Source organism: Lytechinus pictus, chromosome 2 (genome assembly GCF_037042905.1).
Source record: "Lytechinus pictus isolate F3 Inbred chromosome 2, Lp3.0, whole genome shotgun sequence".
NCBI lineage: Eukaryota > Metazoa > Echinodermata > Echinoidea > Temnopleuroida > Toxopneustidae > Lytechinus > Lytechinus pictus.
The window spans coordinates 51,525,390-51,541,536 of record NC_087246.1 but is presented as its reverse complement, the minus strand read 5'-3'; the positions used below and the strand labels follow the sequence as shown (position 1 = coordinate 51,541,536).

The window sequence follows — 16,147 nt, the reverse complement described above, 5'->3', positions numbered from 1 at the left end:
TTTAGTATTATATTGATTCTTTCAGCAATGTATGGTACATGGTATTTATGTTTTGTTTAAATTTCATGTCATGCTTGTTTTTTTAAGTATGGATATTATTTATTGACGCTATTTATTATTTTATTTCCGTACCCTCAAATGGTTTTCTTAACAACTTGGGTAAGTAAAAACCCTCATAAGTAACTTCGAGAAAGAACTTAAGCAAACAGTAAAGATAAGAAACTAAAAAAGTAATCTTAAGTTCAGTATACTTTACGTTTTAAGTTGTTGCGTTGTATATCAAGGAGTGCTGGTAACTCCTTGGTTGCATTTAGTAACTCGTTGTTCTGCCTTTCAGTGAGTAAGGAAGTTGTTGGTCATGTACGTTGCCTACTTCCCATATTGTTGATTCACTCATTCCATGTATTTTTGAAGACTAACTGACGAGCTTTAAATAATTTTGAAGAGGGGTGAATACGATAACTGAAGTGAAAGCCGCCACAACTCACAAATATTTGTTTCCACGAACTCTACAGTTTCGTAAAATGTATCAATTGTTTTAGACTTCAGAATTCAAAACTGACGTACACCGAAGCTCAGCCACTTATACAAAATTCGATGCCTTATCCAGTAAATAATTATTTATGGAAACATTGTTTTTTTAACTTCGAGTATGTTTCTAACTAAAAATGGAAACAACAAACAAGTAAGTCGCCTATCATACATTTCACTTTAAATGGTGAATGACTTTGCAAAGTAAGGTATGACGTGATATTTATCTGTATTCATATTTTTTTGTTATTCTAAACAGTTGTTCAAATCCCGTTGTGCTATGACTTTGTATTTTTTTCATTAAAGTTTTTAAAGTTGTTTACTCTATGCCGTTTGTTCAAGTTACTTTGATTATTTATCTTACACAATCTTTTTTGTGAATGAAGTGAGTGAGTATGAAAAATGTGAGCGCCCTGTCATTGATCCATGTTAGCGTGCGCTTAAACTTCCCTGCAAAACGATGTGATGTGGTTGATTGAGTTTAGTGCATGTATTTCAAGACTTAATTTCAAATAGTACGGGAGATTTGAGATCAAGAAAAAAAGGGGGAATGAGAGCAACAGCACGAGTGGATTGAGTGGGTCGATCGAGTCAATTTGTTTTGAGAGCGTGTATGCAACAGACGACTTGACGTCTAGAAATTTAACTCTAGCTACACGAACGACGACGTACATGTGATGTGACTCTGAATGGGATGTCTTGGAAGTGTTTGCATTTAACTTGAAAAAAAAAACGGATGTAAGTTGACAAAAGTTGTTTTAAAATAAAACACAAAACGCTCGAGTATATTTTCTTAAGATATAATAATAAGGGAAAGAGGACTGCGGCGATTGCAGACTTGTAAACAGGGCGTTATCTTGGCTAAATAACCATCAAATTGCGGCAAATTTTCAGCGGCGCGAGAGCCTCAAATTCACCGGCCATGCACTTGTCGATGCATCGATGTTCGATCGGCGCGAAGCCCTCGAACACCGGTTTCTGAAAAAATCGATATGACTCAGGCTTAGAATGAATTGATATTTCATCAAATTAATTTTAGTCGAATAAAATGGTTTTTCGCTTTGAATACTATTTTTTCGAATTAAATTTTGTCAATTTATAAAATTATCAAATGAAACATTGTCGAAAAAAATTTTGTCGAATGTGTCGAATGAATTTTTTTTTGTGGAATGAAATTTTGACGAATATATTTTTGACATCGCACGTATGGTACGCCAAATGTGTAGGTCAAATGAAATTGTGTCGAATTAGTTTTTGTCAAATGAAATTGTGTCTAATGAAATTTTGTCAAATGAAATTGTGTCGAATATAAATTTGTCAAATATATTTTTTGTCGAATATATTTTGTGTCAAATATAATTTTGTCAAATATATTTTTTATCAAATATATTTTTGTCAAATATATGTTTTGTTGAATATATGTTTTGTCGTATATACGTTTTGTCGAATATATTTTTGTCAAATATATTTTTTGTCGAATATATTTTTGTCAAACATATTTTGTGTCAAATATATTTTGGTCAAATATATTTTTTATCAAATATATTTTTGTCGAATATATTTTTGTCAAATATATTTTTTATCAAATATATTTTTTTTCAAATATATTTTGTGTCAAATAGAATTTTGCCGCGTCAAATAGTTTTTTGGTTGGTGTCGAATATAAATATTTGATTCCCTTCTGGCGTTCCATACACGAGAGTCACAAAAATACTTTCAAGTATTAGGAATTATAAATTGTAGTTGATAAAAAGTAAGGAGCTTAAAGTACTAAATCAATCCAGCAAAGAAGATTGCCAACTGTAAATCCCTTCATTACGAAAAAACACCCTAAGGTGCTGTCACGCGAGTCACATTAAGGTTTTTTTGTCTCACCTGCATAGCAGAGTGAGACTATAGGCGCCGCTTTTCCGACGGCGGCGGCGGCGTCAACACCAAATCTTAACCTGAGGTTAAGTTTTTGAAATGACAGCATAACTTAGAAAGTATATGGACCTAGTTCATGAAACTTGGCCATAAGATTAATCAAGTATTACTGAACATCCTGCCTGGGTTTCATGTCACATGACCAAGGTCAAAGGTCATTTAGGGTCAATGAACTTAGACCATGTTGGGGGAATCAACATCAAAATCTTAACCTAAGGTTAAGTTTTTGAAATGTCATCATAACTTAGAAAATATATGGACCTAGTTCATGAAACTTATACATAAGGTTAATCAAGTATCACTGAACATCCTGCATGAGTTTCACATCACATGACCAAGGTCAAAGGTCATTTAGGGTCAATGAACTTTGGCCGAATTGGGGGTATCTGTTGAATTACCATCATAACTTTGAAAGTTTATGGATCTGATTCATGAAACTTGGACATAATAGTAATCAAGTATCACTGAACATCCTGTGCAAGTTTCAGGTCACATGATCAAGGTCAAAGGTCATTTAGGGTCAATGAACTTTGGCCAAATTGGGGTATTTGTTGAATTACAGCCATAAATTTGAAAGTGTGTTGGTCTAGTTCATAAAACTTGGACATAATAGTAATCAACTATCACTGAACATCCTGTGCGAGTTTCAGGTCACATGATCAAGGTCAAAGGTCATGTAAGGTCAAAGAACTTTGGCCACGTTGGGGGTATTTGTTGAATTGCCATCATATCTCTATAAGTGTATTGGTCTAGTTCATAAAACGTGGAAATAAGAGTAACCAAGTATCACTGAACATCTTGTGCGAGTTATAGTAGTTTTCAAAATCAGCACTGCTGCTATATTGAATCGCGTGATGCAGGTGAGACGGCCAGAGGCATTCCACTTGTTAGGGTATGTCATGCGAGTCACATATCACAACACAAGTAATATTTTTGGGAAAAAAGGAAAATGATTGGGATTTTTTTGGCTCATGTCATTTCTTTAGGCCTAAATGACTACTTTTTAGAAAAACGTTAAATGTTAATAACACTTATGGGACTACAATATGTAGTCCCACATAACTTTCATGAAAGTAAATGCATCAGAGCTAGACTTAAAGTTCCTTTGTTTAAACAATAAATGGAATGAAATTTGGCCCATTTCACTGTTTAAAATCATGATAATTTTTTCAACTCATAGTCCAAAATGATACTTGTCACACAAGTCACATTCCTGTGTCACGCGAGTCACATTTTCAAATGGCAATCGACTTAAAACAATATTTCCAGATGTTTCAAAATACTCTCCAGAAAATTTCATCAAAATCTGGTATCTCCTGAGGAAATTACAAATACAGTAAGGTCAGGAATCTTCAATAGTGTCGCGTCACACGAGTCACAACAAACAAATTGAAATATCTCCTACAAAAACTAAGTACTGTAAATTCAAAATTTTTGTTGGACAATGTGTATTATCCATATTTTGATTGAAATCAATAGAAAAAACAAGTGTGCAATATACGATTTTCAATTAATTAACCTTAAGAAGTTGAAATTTTGTGTAAATGTCATGCGAGTCGCAATGGAATGGCTGCATGTATATTGCATTGTTCTCTGTTTTCTTTTCATTTTTAAGGGGGCAAACGAGATGAAAAATTAATTCTTCCTGTGAACTCGTCTTTGAGTGCTACCCTTCATATTGATCAACTGTGCACCACCACGACTATAGCTGGCAGCAAACACTTCCTTGAAGATAGACTCTGGCTCAATGGCAAGTAAGTTTGAAGTATTCAGCGATTTTTTTTTATAAAGATACATGTAGAAATTTCTATAGGAGATTAATGTCTGATTTTTAATAGAACATAATTAATACAGTAGTTGATTCTTCATTGAGGAGGGAGGGTCTTTTTCACAACTAATCCTTGCAATAATGGGTTCAAGGATGAATCAAAAGAAGATTAAAAGCACCAAAAAGATTTATCATCGTTTCATTCAATGTGAATAGATATAATATAACATTATTAGAGCCCTTTCAAAGAAACTCTAGTAGCACAAACTGATCACTGCAAGTTTTCAAGATCTTTTCATGTTATTAAGGAAGAATCTTAAAGTAAAAAGGTCCACTAAAGAGGATTGCCCTTCACATGCCCTTGCATTCAAAATATGACCCCAAGACAGCCATGCAAATCATTTGTGTTACATTGCCCAGATTCTCATAAACAACACTTAAATTAGCATTAAAGAAATTATTTTTAATCTGTATTTTATGCCTCCATTGGAAGATTATCAGTAACTAGGAAGGTCATAACAAATACATTTTAATTAGTACATTTACTTCAGCAAGTTTCTGGACTAAATTTACATGTCTTGTTTTTAATGCAATGTTTTGTACAAAGATTTTATTTCTTAATAGTCAAAATCTGTGTGTTTTGGGATTTTTTTTTTTTTTTTTGCTTTTAATGAAGATTATTGTTCTTATTTTCAGGGAAGAGTCTTTAGAGAATCCAAGAATAAGAACCTGCTTACAAGAGAGTAAGTATGATGCATTCATCAAACCTTTAGCATACCAGCCCCCCCCAACACACACACAGTCATGGGATGCACTCCATTTCTTATTAAACTCGACAAATTTCGCCGCTACGCCACCGTACAAAATTTTTTGACCACGCCGCTCTCTGACTTTTTACTTTCAAATCTTGCGCATCTTTTGAGTCAAATTTGCGACACCCGGGTATGCGGTTCTGAAATTACGCAAAATATTTTGTAAGCGCATGTCAGTCCCAAAATTGCAAATTGTCAATGCAAATTGTGTTATCAACCAATAATCATTTTTACTACTGTTGGTTTAGATTGATTTATTTTATGTTATTTATGATCGCAAAAGGTTCCCCGATGAAGTTCATTGAAAAAAACAATAAAAAACAAAGGTTTGAAAAAGAAAGAAATACATAAGAATTTAAAAACAATAAGATACATGTGAAATTAATTATTTTTTGGCAATTTTTTGTTAGAAATGTAAAAATCTATATGTTCACCAAAAGTTAGTATTCTCCTAGCTTTATGAATTGAGTTAAACGCAAAAACATGCACAAAAAAACAAAATTAGGGCAAATTTCATACGCTTATTTGCATACTTAATTTTTTTTAAATATGAGCAATTAAATTGAAAATTTTACTATACAGTCTTGTAGTTTACATCCAGCTCTACGTGCGTGCAAATTTTCGCGGTGATTACGCAATCAACGGCCGAGATCTGGGGGGGTCAACTTGACCCCCCCCCCCCAGTATATGTTGGTCTGAAATAGCCCAGTAAAGATAGGGTTAATCAATGACATTAAAAGATCATGTGTTTGGTGAAACTTAAGCATGATTTTTATTAGCTCAGACTTTACTCTTTGTAAAACACAAACACCCTACCCCTTTAATTATTTCAATGATGGAATAAAATTGCTCTATCAAGCACTCTTCCTGAATCATAATGGTTATCTACTATAGATCCAAATCACTAAATCTTACATTTATGTTATATATTTATGTATGATGTATTGTTCATTATATCTGGTTTCACTTTCATATCATTTTATTCTAGTTAGGAAAAGGGTTCGGAAGAGGAAGATATCGGCCGACGAATCATGCCCTGAGGATTGGAAGCTTCATATCTGTTCTGAAAATAATTTCCCTACTGCTGCTGGTTTAGCTTCATCTGCTGCTGGATATGCATGTCTTGGTAAAATTTTAACTTTAATATCATGCTTTCTTGAGTATTTCCATTCTTGCTTGTTTGTATTGTTGTCTCTATCTCTCTCTTTCTCTCAATTTCAAACATTATCATAAGCACCCAATTAAAATCCCACTTTTATACTTTTTCATTCTGATGAGTCAAACTTGTTCTCCCTTTCCTCTCCAGACAACCCCCCTGATAAGAGAATTACACTGGCTGAAAGTAAAAAATCGAATTGAGCATAAGTGTCTGACTATCACATTCAAATGTCTCAATGATCAAGCTCCACCATACCTGTCAGACCTCCTAACAGTTCGCCAATCAATGTACAACACTCGGTCATCATCACATATCCCTCTTCACATCCCCCGAACATTAAAATTAGTAGGTGATAGGTAATTTTCTGTGTTTGCCCCCAAATATTGGAATAGATTACCCCATAAACTTAGACAATGTTCTTCAATTGATGTGTTTAAGAAGATGCTTGAATCTCATTTGTTTTAACATGTTTCATATATTGCAAGTAATGTTCCATTTTGTGTAGTTTGGTTTTAAGTTTTCACCGATTGTATTTGTTTTGTCATTTGTACAGCGCTTTGTAACTTTTGAAAAAGCGCTTAATAAGAAGTAATTATTATTATTATTCATATGAAATTATTATTGTAATTATTATTTCTCTGTCTTTCACCTACATTTACATTAATAATCTATTACTTTCCACATTTCTTCTTGCAGTCGCTACCTTGGCACAGGTCTATGATGTCCAGGGGAACGTGTCCGACATCGCCCGTCAAGGCTCTGGGAGCGCATGCAGGAGTATGTATGGGGGCTTTGTGGAGTGGCTGGATGGGGAATCTAATGATGGCAGTGATAGTATAGCTCAACAGGTGGTAGATGAGACCTACTGGCCGGAGATGAGAATCCTTATACTTGTTGTAAGTACTGGGGGTGTTTCACAAAGAGTTGATCAATTGATGACCAATGGGTGATGGGAATTTAAGTGCTTCATGCATTTCAGGTCACACTGAACTTGTGAAATATACCTATGTTCCTTTATTCAAATCATAGGACATGGTTGAAAGCTGCAGTATTAAGCTAAATAGCCTAGGTGGTAGATGAAGAGATCTGACCACTGATCAAAATTTGTGTTTGGATGGAAAGTGCTTGTGCCTCTAATTAATGAAACTCATTCTTGGTCGTGTTTCATAGTCACTATCAGTGTCACCATACATGTATATGGTATTTGAAGTTTCAAACCCAGAATCAATTTAATGGGTTTTTTTCAGCTGAATGAAATATTATGATTTCAGTCATGGAGTGAAGAAGCCAATAAATCCTCATATTATCTCCATAATGTTATGAGATATTTTCTTCTCTTAATGACATCTATCTTATACTTGGTGTGAAGGATATCTTGATGTTCAGAGTTTTTGAAGGCATGTTCTGTTTCCCGTTGTAGGTAAGCGATCAGAAGAAACACACGAGTAGCACTGCTGGTATGCAGACTACTGTCGAAACAAGTGAACTCCTTCAGCACAGGGTAACATTGATACCAGGATACATGGAAACTATGAGGAAAGCTATCAGGGAAAGAGATTATGAGACTTTTGCTCAACTTACTATGAAGGTACTTAAATCACCTAATTCCATTAAAATTATATATGAAGTAACTGTCAAGGATATCAAAGAGTGTACAGTGGTTTCACAGTACAGCATGTATCTTTCGTGGGCATATGCTAGTCCTGAAACAGGACGAACATATGCCCCCGATAGATACATACTGTACCATAAAACCAAAGATACTCTTTTTCTTTGCCATGGAAACCTTCAGAAGGATTTTGAATTTGTAAATATTAAGTGTAGCCATTTATCATTACCATATAATCATAAACTTACTAGAGACTTCATGTTACCTCTTATTCAGACTCAAAAATCTGAATTCACAACGACTATCATCCCTCTCTGGGTTAAAACCACCCCTAAACAATGGGTGCATACTGCATATGATCCCCTTTTTTCTGCTTAGTGCATGCAAAGCCAGTGGCTGATTAGTACTCTACTTTTGATATGCTATGCTTAGAAACCCAAATATTAAATCCTCTCTGATTGAATACCTCTAATGAGTTTTGGCAACAAAAAAAAACATATTAAAGAGTCATCATGGGCTTTTTTTCTGTCTGTACTAAATGAAAAAACTCTGATTGTATACCAAGATGAAAATATGCTTTTACACATATAATAGACTCTACATGAAATTCATCTTTATATCACAGGACAGCAACCAGATGCATGCTGTGTGCTTGGACACCTACCCACCTATATCCTACATGAATGACACATCAAGGTCGATTGTTCAGATGGTACATGATTACAACTCATTCCACGGAAAAACAAAGGTATGAAATTCTCACTATGAGATCGTAGAATTCTTGGAGATTAGAAAATGATGGCATCATATTTGAAAAGTGATACACTTGTTTAATCAGGTCAGAAAGTAATTATTTCATTTCAAAGGACTATCCTCTTTTTAGCATTGGGGCTGTTCTGTATTTATTTTGGGGCTACCTTTTTGGCACAAAAAAAATTCAATTAAGGTAATTTGCATTTGTATGAGATAGATATTGGGTGATTTCAAGTACGGTGTTGACCTTTTGGTGTTGGTGTTAGGTCAAGTTTTACACGATCATAACGCCAAACATAAAATGAAGATGGCTTAATGACTTGCCCAGTGACATAAACTCCAGGATCTTACTCTTTGCGGATGATACTAAGATGTACAGAGCAGTGGGGAACGATGGAGAATCCATGGCCTTACAGGCAGACCTGTCCAAACTTACCATGTGGGCTGAAAAATGGCAACTTCCTTTCAACCGGAATAAATGTACAGTTCTTCACCTTGGGAGAAATAACAAGAAAGATAAATATCACATGAATGGAGATGAAGTTGCCTCATCCACCAGAGAAAAGGACCTGGGTGTATTGATTGACTCAGAACTCAAATTTCATAAGCATGTATCAATGGAAGTAAGCAAAGCTTATCAGCTCCTTGGTATTATCAGACGGACTTTCTCTCAACTGGACACAAGGACCCTACCGATTTTGTTTAAGTCATTGGTTAGGCCACACCTTGAGTATGGCAACATCTTGTGGAACACTCGATGGAAAGAAGATGCAGATAAAATTGAGAAAGTCCAAAGAAGAGCAACTAAGATGGTGCAGGAGATAAAAGAACTCCCCTACACAGATAGATTAATAGTATTGGACTTACACTCCCTGTACTATAGAAGAAGGAGAGGAGATGCCATCATGGTATTTAAAATTCTGAAAGGAATAGTCAAGATGGACTCGAGTCACTTTTTCTTGCCATCGACAAGTTCTCATCTTCGAGGTCATACGTCAAAGATATTTAAAGAACGATCGAGACTCGATATACGCAAATGCGTTTTTAGTAACAGGATAGTAAATGACTGGAATAGCCTCCCCCAAGAAGTTATTGATTCAGGCTCCATCGATGTTTTTAAATTAAGACTCGATAAGTTTTGGTGGTCTGAGCGTTTCAATCTCCTATGATCAAAACCGTCTCTACCCTCCACGTGTGCAAGTTTTTGTTGTATAATGACACATCACATGGAGATGGAGGACTGTAATTTCAGACGAAGTGATCGAGGTCAACAGGATTACCTCACCTCGTAACATGATGATGATGATGATGATGATGGTCCTGAAAAGTAACTCACTAGTTGTTGAGGTGTTAATAATGTGATCTGGATCAGTTTTTCAAACTATGAATAAGTTTTGGATCTAGGGGAAGCAATCCATATTTCAACACCGGACTTGAAATCACCCCGTGGACTATGTCATTTGGTCTTTAACAAATCATTGAGCCCTGTAATTGATTGTTAAACAAAAAGTATTTGTAAAATAAAAAATTGTAGCAAACTTTGGGCAATTTTGATAAAATTAGTCATCACAAAGGTGTGTGTTTGAGGATATTTAGGAGTGATTTGAGCTGCAGCAACTGCAAAAATCTCCCCTGCCATGGTCTTTTGTACGCTGTGTGTATCTGAGAGTAAAAATAATCACATTTGTTTATGCATTTGTTTTAAAACCTATATTGATGATGGATTGTCATTCTACAGGCTTGTTACACATTTGATGCTGGTCCCAATGCAGTATTGTACATCCTTGAGGAGAATGTGAATGAGGTGCTATCTCTGATCCATCATAGCTTCCCTCCATCTGGAGACAATGTGGAATACATCAGAGGACTGGATAGTAGTGTTCATGATATACCTCAGGTAAGTGCTCCTTGGCCCCGTCTTGCAAAGAGTTATGACTGATCCGATCAACCACAACTATGGAAAGCCAGCAACGTCAACATCTAAAATGCATGTTTGTTCAAATATTTTCTAGATATGTATATTCATACATTCATTGTTTTTTTTGTTTTTGTTTTTTTTAATTATGTTTTTATTGTTTTCATAAATAATCAATTACAGGAAATCACAATATTTACATAATTAGACATGATCGTAAACAAACAAACAAAAATAAAACAACAACATTGATAAAGAAAAAAAAGTTCAGACTCTAATTATTTTAGTTTGTTCTGGATTATGTTACTTGTCACATTCATTGTTTTCTTGACAATTCAGTATGCTTCTCTTTGTTTTCAAAGGACATCTTGCAAATTTCCTTAAGAAAAGTTTATGACATTGATGGTTTTCCATGTACTTGAGGTTGCTCGGATTAATCATAACTCTTTGTAAGATGGGGCCCAAGGAGACTGTGGGTGAGATACTATCTCTAATCTATCGTAGCTTCCCTCCTCAAGACAGTGAGGATTATATCAGAGGACTGGATAGTAGTATTATCAATAATCCTCTTGTTAGTACTCTTGGAATCTATTGAATCTTTTGCAACTCTGCATAAGACGGAGCTATCAATATGCAGATTTAGGACAAACCTGAATTAAAACCTTAATTTATTTTTAGACTATTAATGATTTTCTAATATCCCTGTAATCTATGTTAATTATTTTAATAAAATTATTAGTCAAACGTTTTATTGAAGATAAATATTTATTCAGATCCCTGAATAATGTTTTGGATTATCTTTCTTTGTGCGATCGTATTGATCAAATTCATTAGAAATATTTGAAAGATCTGTTTTTAATCTCATAGATCTATTATATTATACTTTATCCTTCCAATGCTAATATTACTAGAGAAGTTTAAAAAAATAGAATTAAAAAATAAAAAGATTTTTTTTTTTATACACAGGATCTCCAAAGTACCATGAAGCGAGACCCCAATCCAGGTGCTCTGAAATACATCATCCACTCCAAAGTAGGACCAGGACCACAGGTAGTGATAGACCAGGAACTGAGTCTGCTGGACCAAAATGGAATGCCCAAGAAACTTGTTAGTTGATGTTAAAGCTTGTAAAGCTTGTTTTAGTCTTCGGCCTCCACACACCGAATCTGTTCCAAATCGCCCTGTCCAAAACTGAATGAAATCACCTGTGTAGTGATTACATATGAACTGTTCTGTTTGCCAAGTGGATACTTAGAAATGGTGATTGATTCATTTGAACTGTCTCTTTGGAAAAATGTGCATCAGCGATTAATTTGTCAAATGTTTCCATGAACCATCATACCAGGCTCTTGACTGTGTTTCGATGTTCATTGGGCTTGTTCATATCAGTATCAAATTTTATTAATGTGATATTTTCAATGCGACCATTTTCTAGATGCAGGAAGTTTCTGTTCATAAATATATGCAAAACATAACTGAAAAAGTAATAAACATAGCATGAAACAATAAATGAAAAATACTTCATTTCTGTATTATGTATATAAGGGGGATGTTCAACATTCTTGGCATAGAGGGGCAGGGGCACTTAAATAAAATAAAAAATTGCAGTCTTATCAAATACTTGTGAGAACTAAATATGTAGTTATGTTTACACTATCAATCAAGAGTGCTTTTTCAATGAAAGATCAATGTATGTTATACATATTAAGTTGTGCTGTAAAGGAGATATTGCTCAATGCTAACCATTAGAAAATTCTCAATGAATTAAAAAATGATGTGCATTTCTTTACACATTCTAAGTACATGATAGCGTCATGAAACTAAAAACTAAAATCATGGTCTTTTATGAAGAATCGTTCTGCAACTCATAGACAAATTGACCTATTTTTAAAGACCTGTGTATAAGAATTACCAGCTATAACTAAAGAGCAATACTTCATAGTAATGCACATATTTATATCAAGCATTTCTTAAAGTAATATACAGTGTACGCCTGGAAGTAAACATCGATTGATGAAATGGCTTGCCGCCGATCACCAATGTGCTCCAATAAATTACCAACTTTATATCAAAATCAATGATTTTGGCTTAATCAATCATATTTCTAAAGGTTCGCAGCTTCGTCTGCAGCATGTACCAAGTTCTTTATTAGAAATATATTGATATCAGCATATAGTTCACTGAAATAGTGTTGTCTTAGTACTTTTACACAATAATGATATTTGTTTTACGCCTGCCCTCCTTCAATCATGCCATTTAAATTGTTTTTCATTGCATCTTGATTGAAGCCTCTCATAGTTTATTGTATTGAAGTTAATTATATGTTGTATTTAGGCAAATAAGATGCTTGTTCCAAGGAAATATGGATTTAAAATTCAACTTCAAACGTTATAATAGCCTTAATTTATAAACTGGCCCTTTGTGTTGTTCTCTTCTTTACAGTTTGTTTGTCTTTACTTCACATCGTACACTTTTCATAATTATGTTTGTTATGTTTGTATTTTGTTGTAGGGCCTCCAAGGACAACAGTATGCCAATTACTCATGGAACCACCCTACTAAAAAAAGACTTATAAATAAACAAATAAATAAATAAATAAACTTTAATATGTCCCCCCCAAAAAAAATCGGACTGATACATTCTTGAAAAAGATGATATGTATAGGAAGGCAATGCCTATTGATGTACTGCATATGGTAAAGAATGGTATTTGAGTTGATCGTGAAAGCACTTAAAGACAAACCATTCCTCTTTATTTATGTAAAATGATACATATTAGATTGAGACCGATAAGGTCAATTTAAATTAAATACCCTAAATATTTGATCAAAGCAATGAACAATATACATGAATGATATATTTGTATATCAAATAATCATGAAAGCTTAACAGTATTAACAAAAAAGATGCCACTTATTAGACAGATGTTTGTATTCAGGCAGACAGTGTCAGTGTAATTCCAGGCCATGGAAAATATATTTTATGTCAATAAAAAGGGGTTCATTTTTAATATGTATTTTTTATTACGTCTGATGATTGTTATCCCTGTAAGCAACAGAGAAATTGTAAACTGTAAATAAATAAATTTCCAAAAAGGTTATGTCTTTCATCTCTGTTGTATGATCTTCCATGTAGTCATTAGAAATACAGTCTGATCTTGCTTAGATGTGCCCCAGAACACAAAGCATAAAAATTTATTGTAAATTATGTTTATGATTGATCTCGTTATTTGTTACATGTCATTTATACAAATTAACTGTATGGTTAATAACTAAGCTTAATGTTACAGTTAAATTAATATATGTGATAAAAAAAACATAATCATTGGAATTATTTATCGTGATCCTGGTTCAAATGTAACTGATTTTAATAACGATGTAAATACATGCCTTAGTTAAATTATAAATGAAAACAAGAATATATATATTATGGGTGACTGGAATATAAATTTGTTGAATAGTTCATCAGTTGCAAATGTCAATGATTTTATGAATATAATGTATAATAATTCCCTCAGACCCTTGATTAACCGACCTACAAGAATAACCGGTTGCTCGACAACTTTAATCGACAATATTTTTACGAATGTATGCAAAAATAATATATCTTCTGGAATATTTTATGACGATACAACTGACCATTTGCCAATTTTTTCAATTACCCGTAATATAAGGTCTCATTCTAAAACAGACGTCGATTTGAATTTTAAGAAAAGAAGCATTAACAAAGAAAATATTGATAGCCTCAACAAAATGTTACTCTCTTTTGACTGGAATCATATATTATCATTAGGTGATGCAAATGATGCATATAATAATTTCCTTGAAGTATTCAAATCAGCATTTAATGTGAATTGTAAACTTGAAAAAAAGACTAAGATTTCGGCTAAAAAGCCTTGGATTAGTCATGGCTTGTTAAAATGTATCAATAAAAAAAATCGACTTCACAAACTTTTTTGCCAAAAACGTACTAAATCAATTGAAATGAAATATAAGAAATATCGTAACATTTTAAATCAGCTTTTAAGATCAGTTCGTAAAAAATATTATTGTGATTTATTATCCAAGAATAAAAATAATCTTAGAAAGGTTTGGCAAATTATAAACTACCTAATGTGTAAGAAAAATAAACAAAATTTTCCTTTATATTTTATGAAAAATAATGTTAAAGTCTGTAATAATCAAGATATAGTAAATGAATTTAACAACTTCTTTTCCAACATTGCCTCAAATACCCTAAAACAATCTGCTCATAATTTCAAAAATCATTTTAGCCAATACCTAAGTAATCCATGTCAATCCTCTATGTATTTTTATCCGACCAATGAATTAGAAATAATTAAAATCGTTAAGGAATTAAAGTTGACATATAGTACCGGTTTTGACGATATAAGTTCCTTTGTTATCAAAAAAGTAATTTTTTCTATACTTAAACCATTAGTACATATATTTAATTTATCTTTATGTTCTTGCAAAGTACCTAATAGCTTAAAAATCGGAAAAATCATCCCAGTTTTCAAAAGAGGCGATAAACATTCATTTTCTAATTACCGATCTATTACATTATTATCATGCTTTTCTAAGATCCTGGAAAAAATTGTTTACAAAAGATTAATTTCCCACTTAGATAATAACAGAATATTAAACAACTGTCAATACGGATTTAGGGTAGGACATTCATGTGAGCATGCATTAATTGACTTAAATAATACCCTCTTAACTAATATGAATAATAATTACCACTCATTTGGAATATTCCTAGACCTATCAAAAGCCTTCGACCTCATAGACCATAACATTCTTTTATATGAATTATCTCATTACGGTATTAGGGGAGCAGTGTGGGAATGGTTCCAGAACTACTTAATTGATCGACAAAACTACACTTCATTTAACAATTATGATTCTCAATATTCTATCACCCAGTATGGAGTCCCCCAAGGCTCCATACTGGGCCCGCTTCTCTTCCTTATTTATATAAATGATTTATGTTCAGCATCTTCATTCTTTAATTATGTTTTATTTGCTGATGACACTACTATTATTTCTACCCATAGCAATTTTATATATTTACTGGAAAAAACAAATGATGAGTTATGTCAGATTTGTGATTGGTTCGATGCAAACAAACTCGTTGTCAATTATGACAAAACAAGTGTTATGTATTTTCGAAAACCTCATTTATCCCACAATGTATCTTTCGACTTCAATGTTAAAATTAGAAATGTAACTTTAAAATTAGTAAATTCCGTAAAATTCTTAGGATTTGTACTTGATGACAAATTATGTTACAATGACCACCGCTTTTTTGTTAGTAATAAGATGTCAAAAAATATAGGTATATTAGCTAAATTACGTAATAATCTTACAGAAAAACATTTGCTTATGCTCTACAATTCTTTATTGCTTCCTTATATCTATTATGGTAATATCACTTGGGCAAGTTGTGGCACTACAAAACTAAACCTCATACACATTCTCCAAAAAAAGGCTTTACGTATTTGTTCTAACTCCCACTACCTAGCTCCGTCACGCCCTTTATTTTTTAGATTAAACACCTTGACAGTTTTTGATATTCATAAAATTCAAATTGCAATTCTAATGTACTACATAAATCACAACTTAGCACCCCTTAATATGATTAATCTATTTAAATATAATAAAGACTACCATCAA

At 33.2% G+C, this 16,147-nt stretch overlaps 1 protein-coding gene across 1 annotated transcript; it reads left to right on the top strand.

Moving 5' to 3' along the window:
* Nucleotides 1-27: 27 nt before the first annotated feature.
* LOC129254026 (diphosphomevalonate decarboxylase-like) lies at nucleotides 28-13,679 on the top strand. The gene is made up of 9 exons (XM_064095683.1): nucleotides 28-34; nucleotides 4,073-4,211; nucleotides 4,922-4,968; nucleotides 6,026-6,163; nucleotides 6,893-7,092; nucleotides 7,617-7,784; nucleotides 8,431-8,553; nucleotides 10,297-10,455; nucleotides 11,440-13,679. Exons 1-9 carry the CDS (start codon nucleotides 28-30, stop codon nucleotides 11,587-11,589), a joined length of 1,131 nt encoding a protein of 376 aa, XP_063951753.1. The 3' UTR covers nucleotides 11,590-13,679.
* The last annotated feature ends 2,468 nt before the right edge of the window (nucleotides 13,680-16,147 follow it).

Coding starts and splice junctions, on each gene's coding strand:
- LOC129254026 (XM_064095683.1), top strand. Junction 6,164..6,892: donor TGCTGGATATGCATGTCTTG/GTAAAATTTTAA, acceptor TTCTTCTTGCAG/TCGCTACCTTGGCACAGGTC. Junction 8,554..10,296: donor CATTCCACGGAAAAACAAAG/GTATGAAATTCT, acceptor GTCATTCTACAG/GCTTGTTACACATTTGATGC.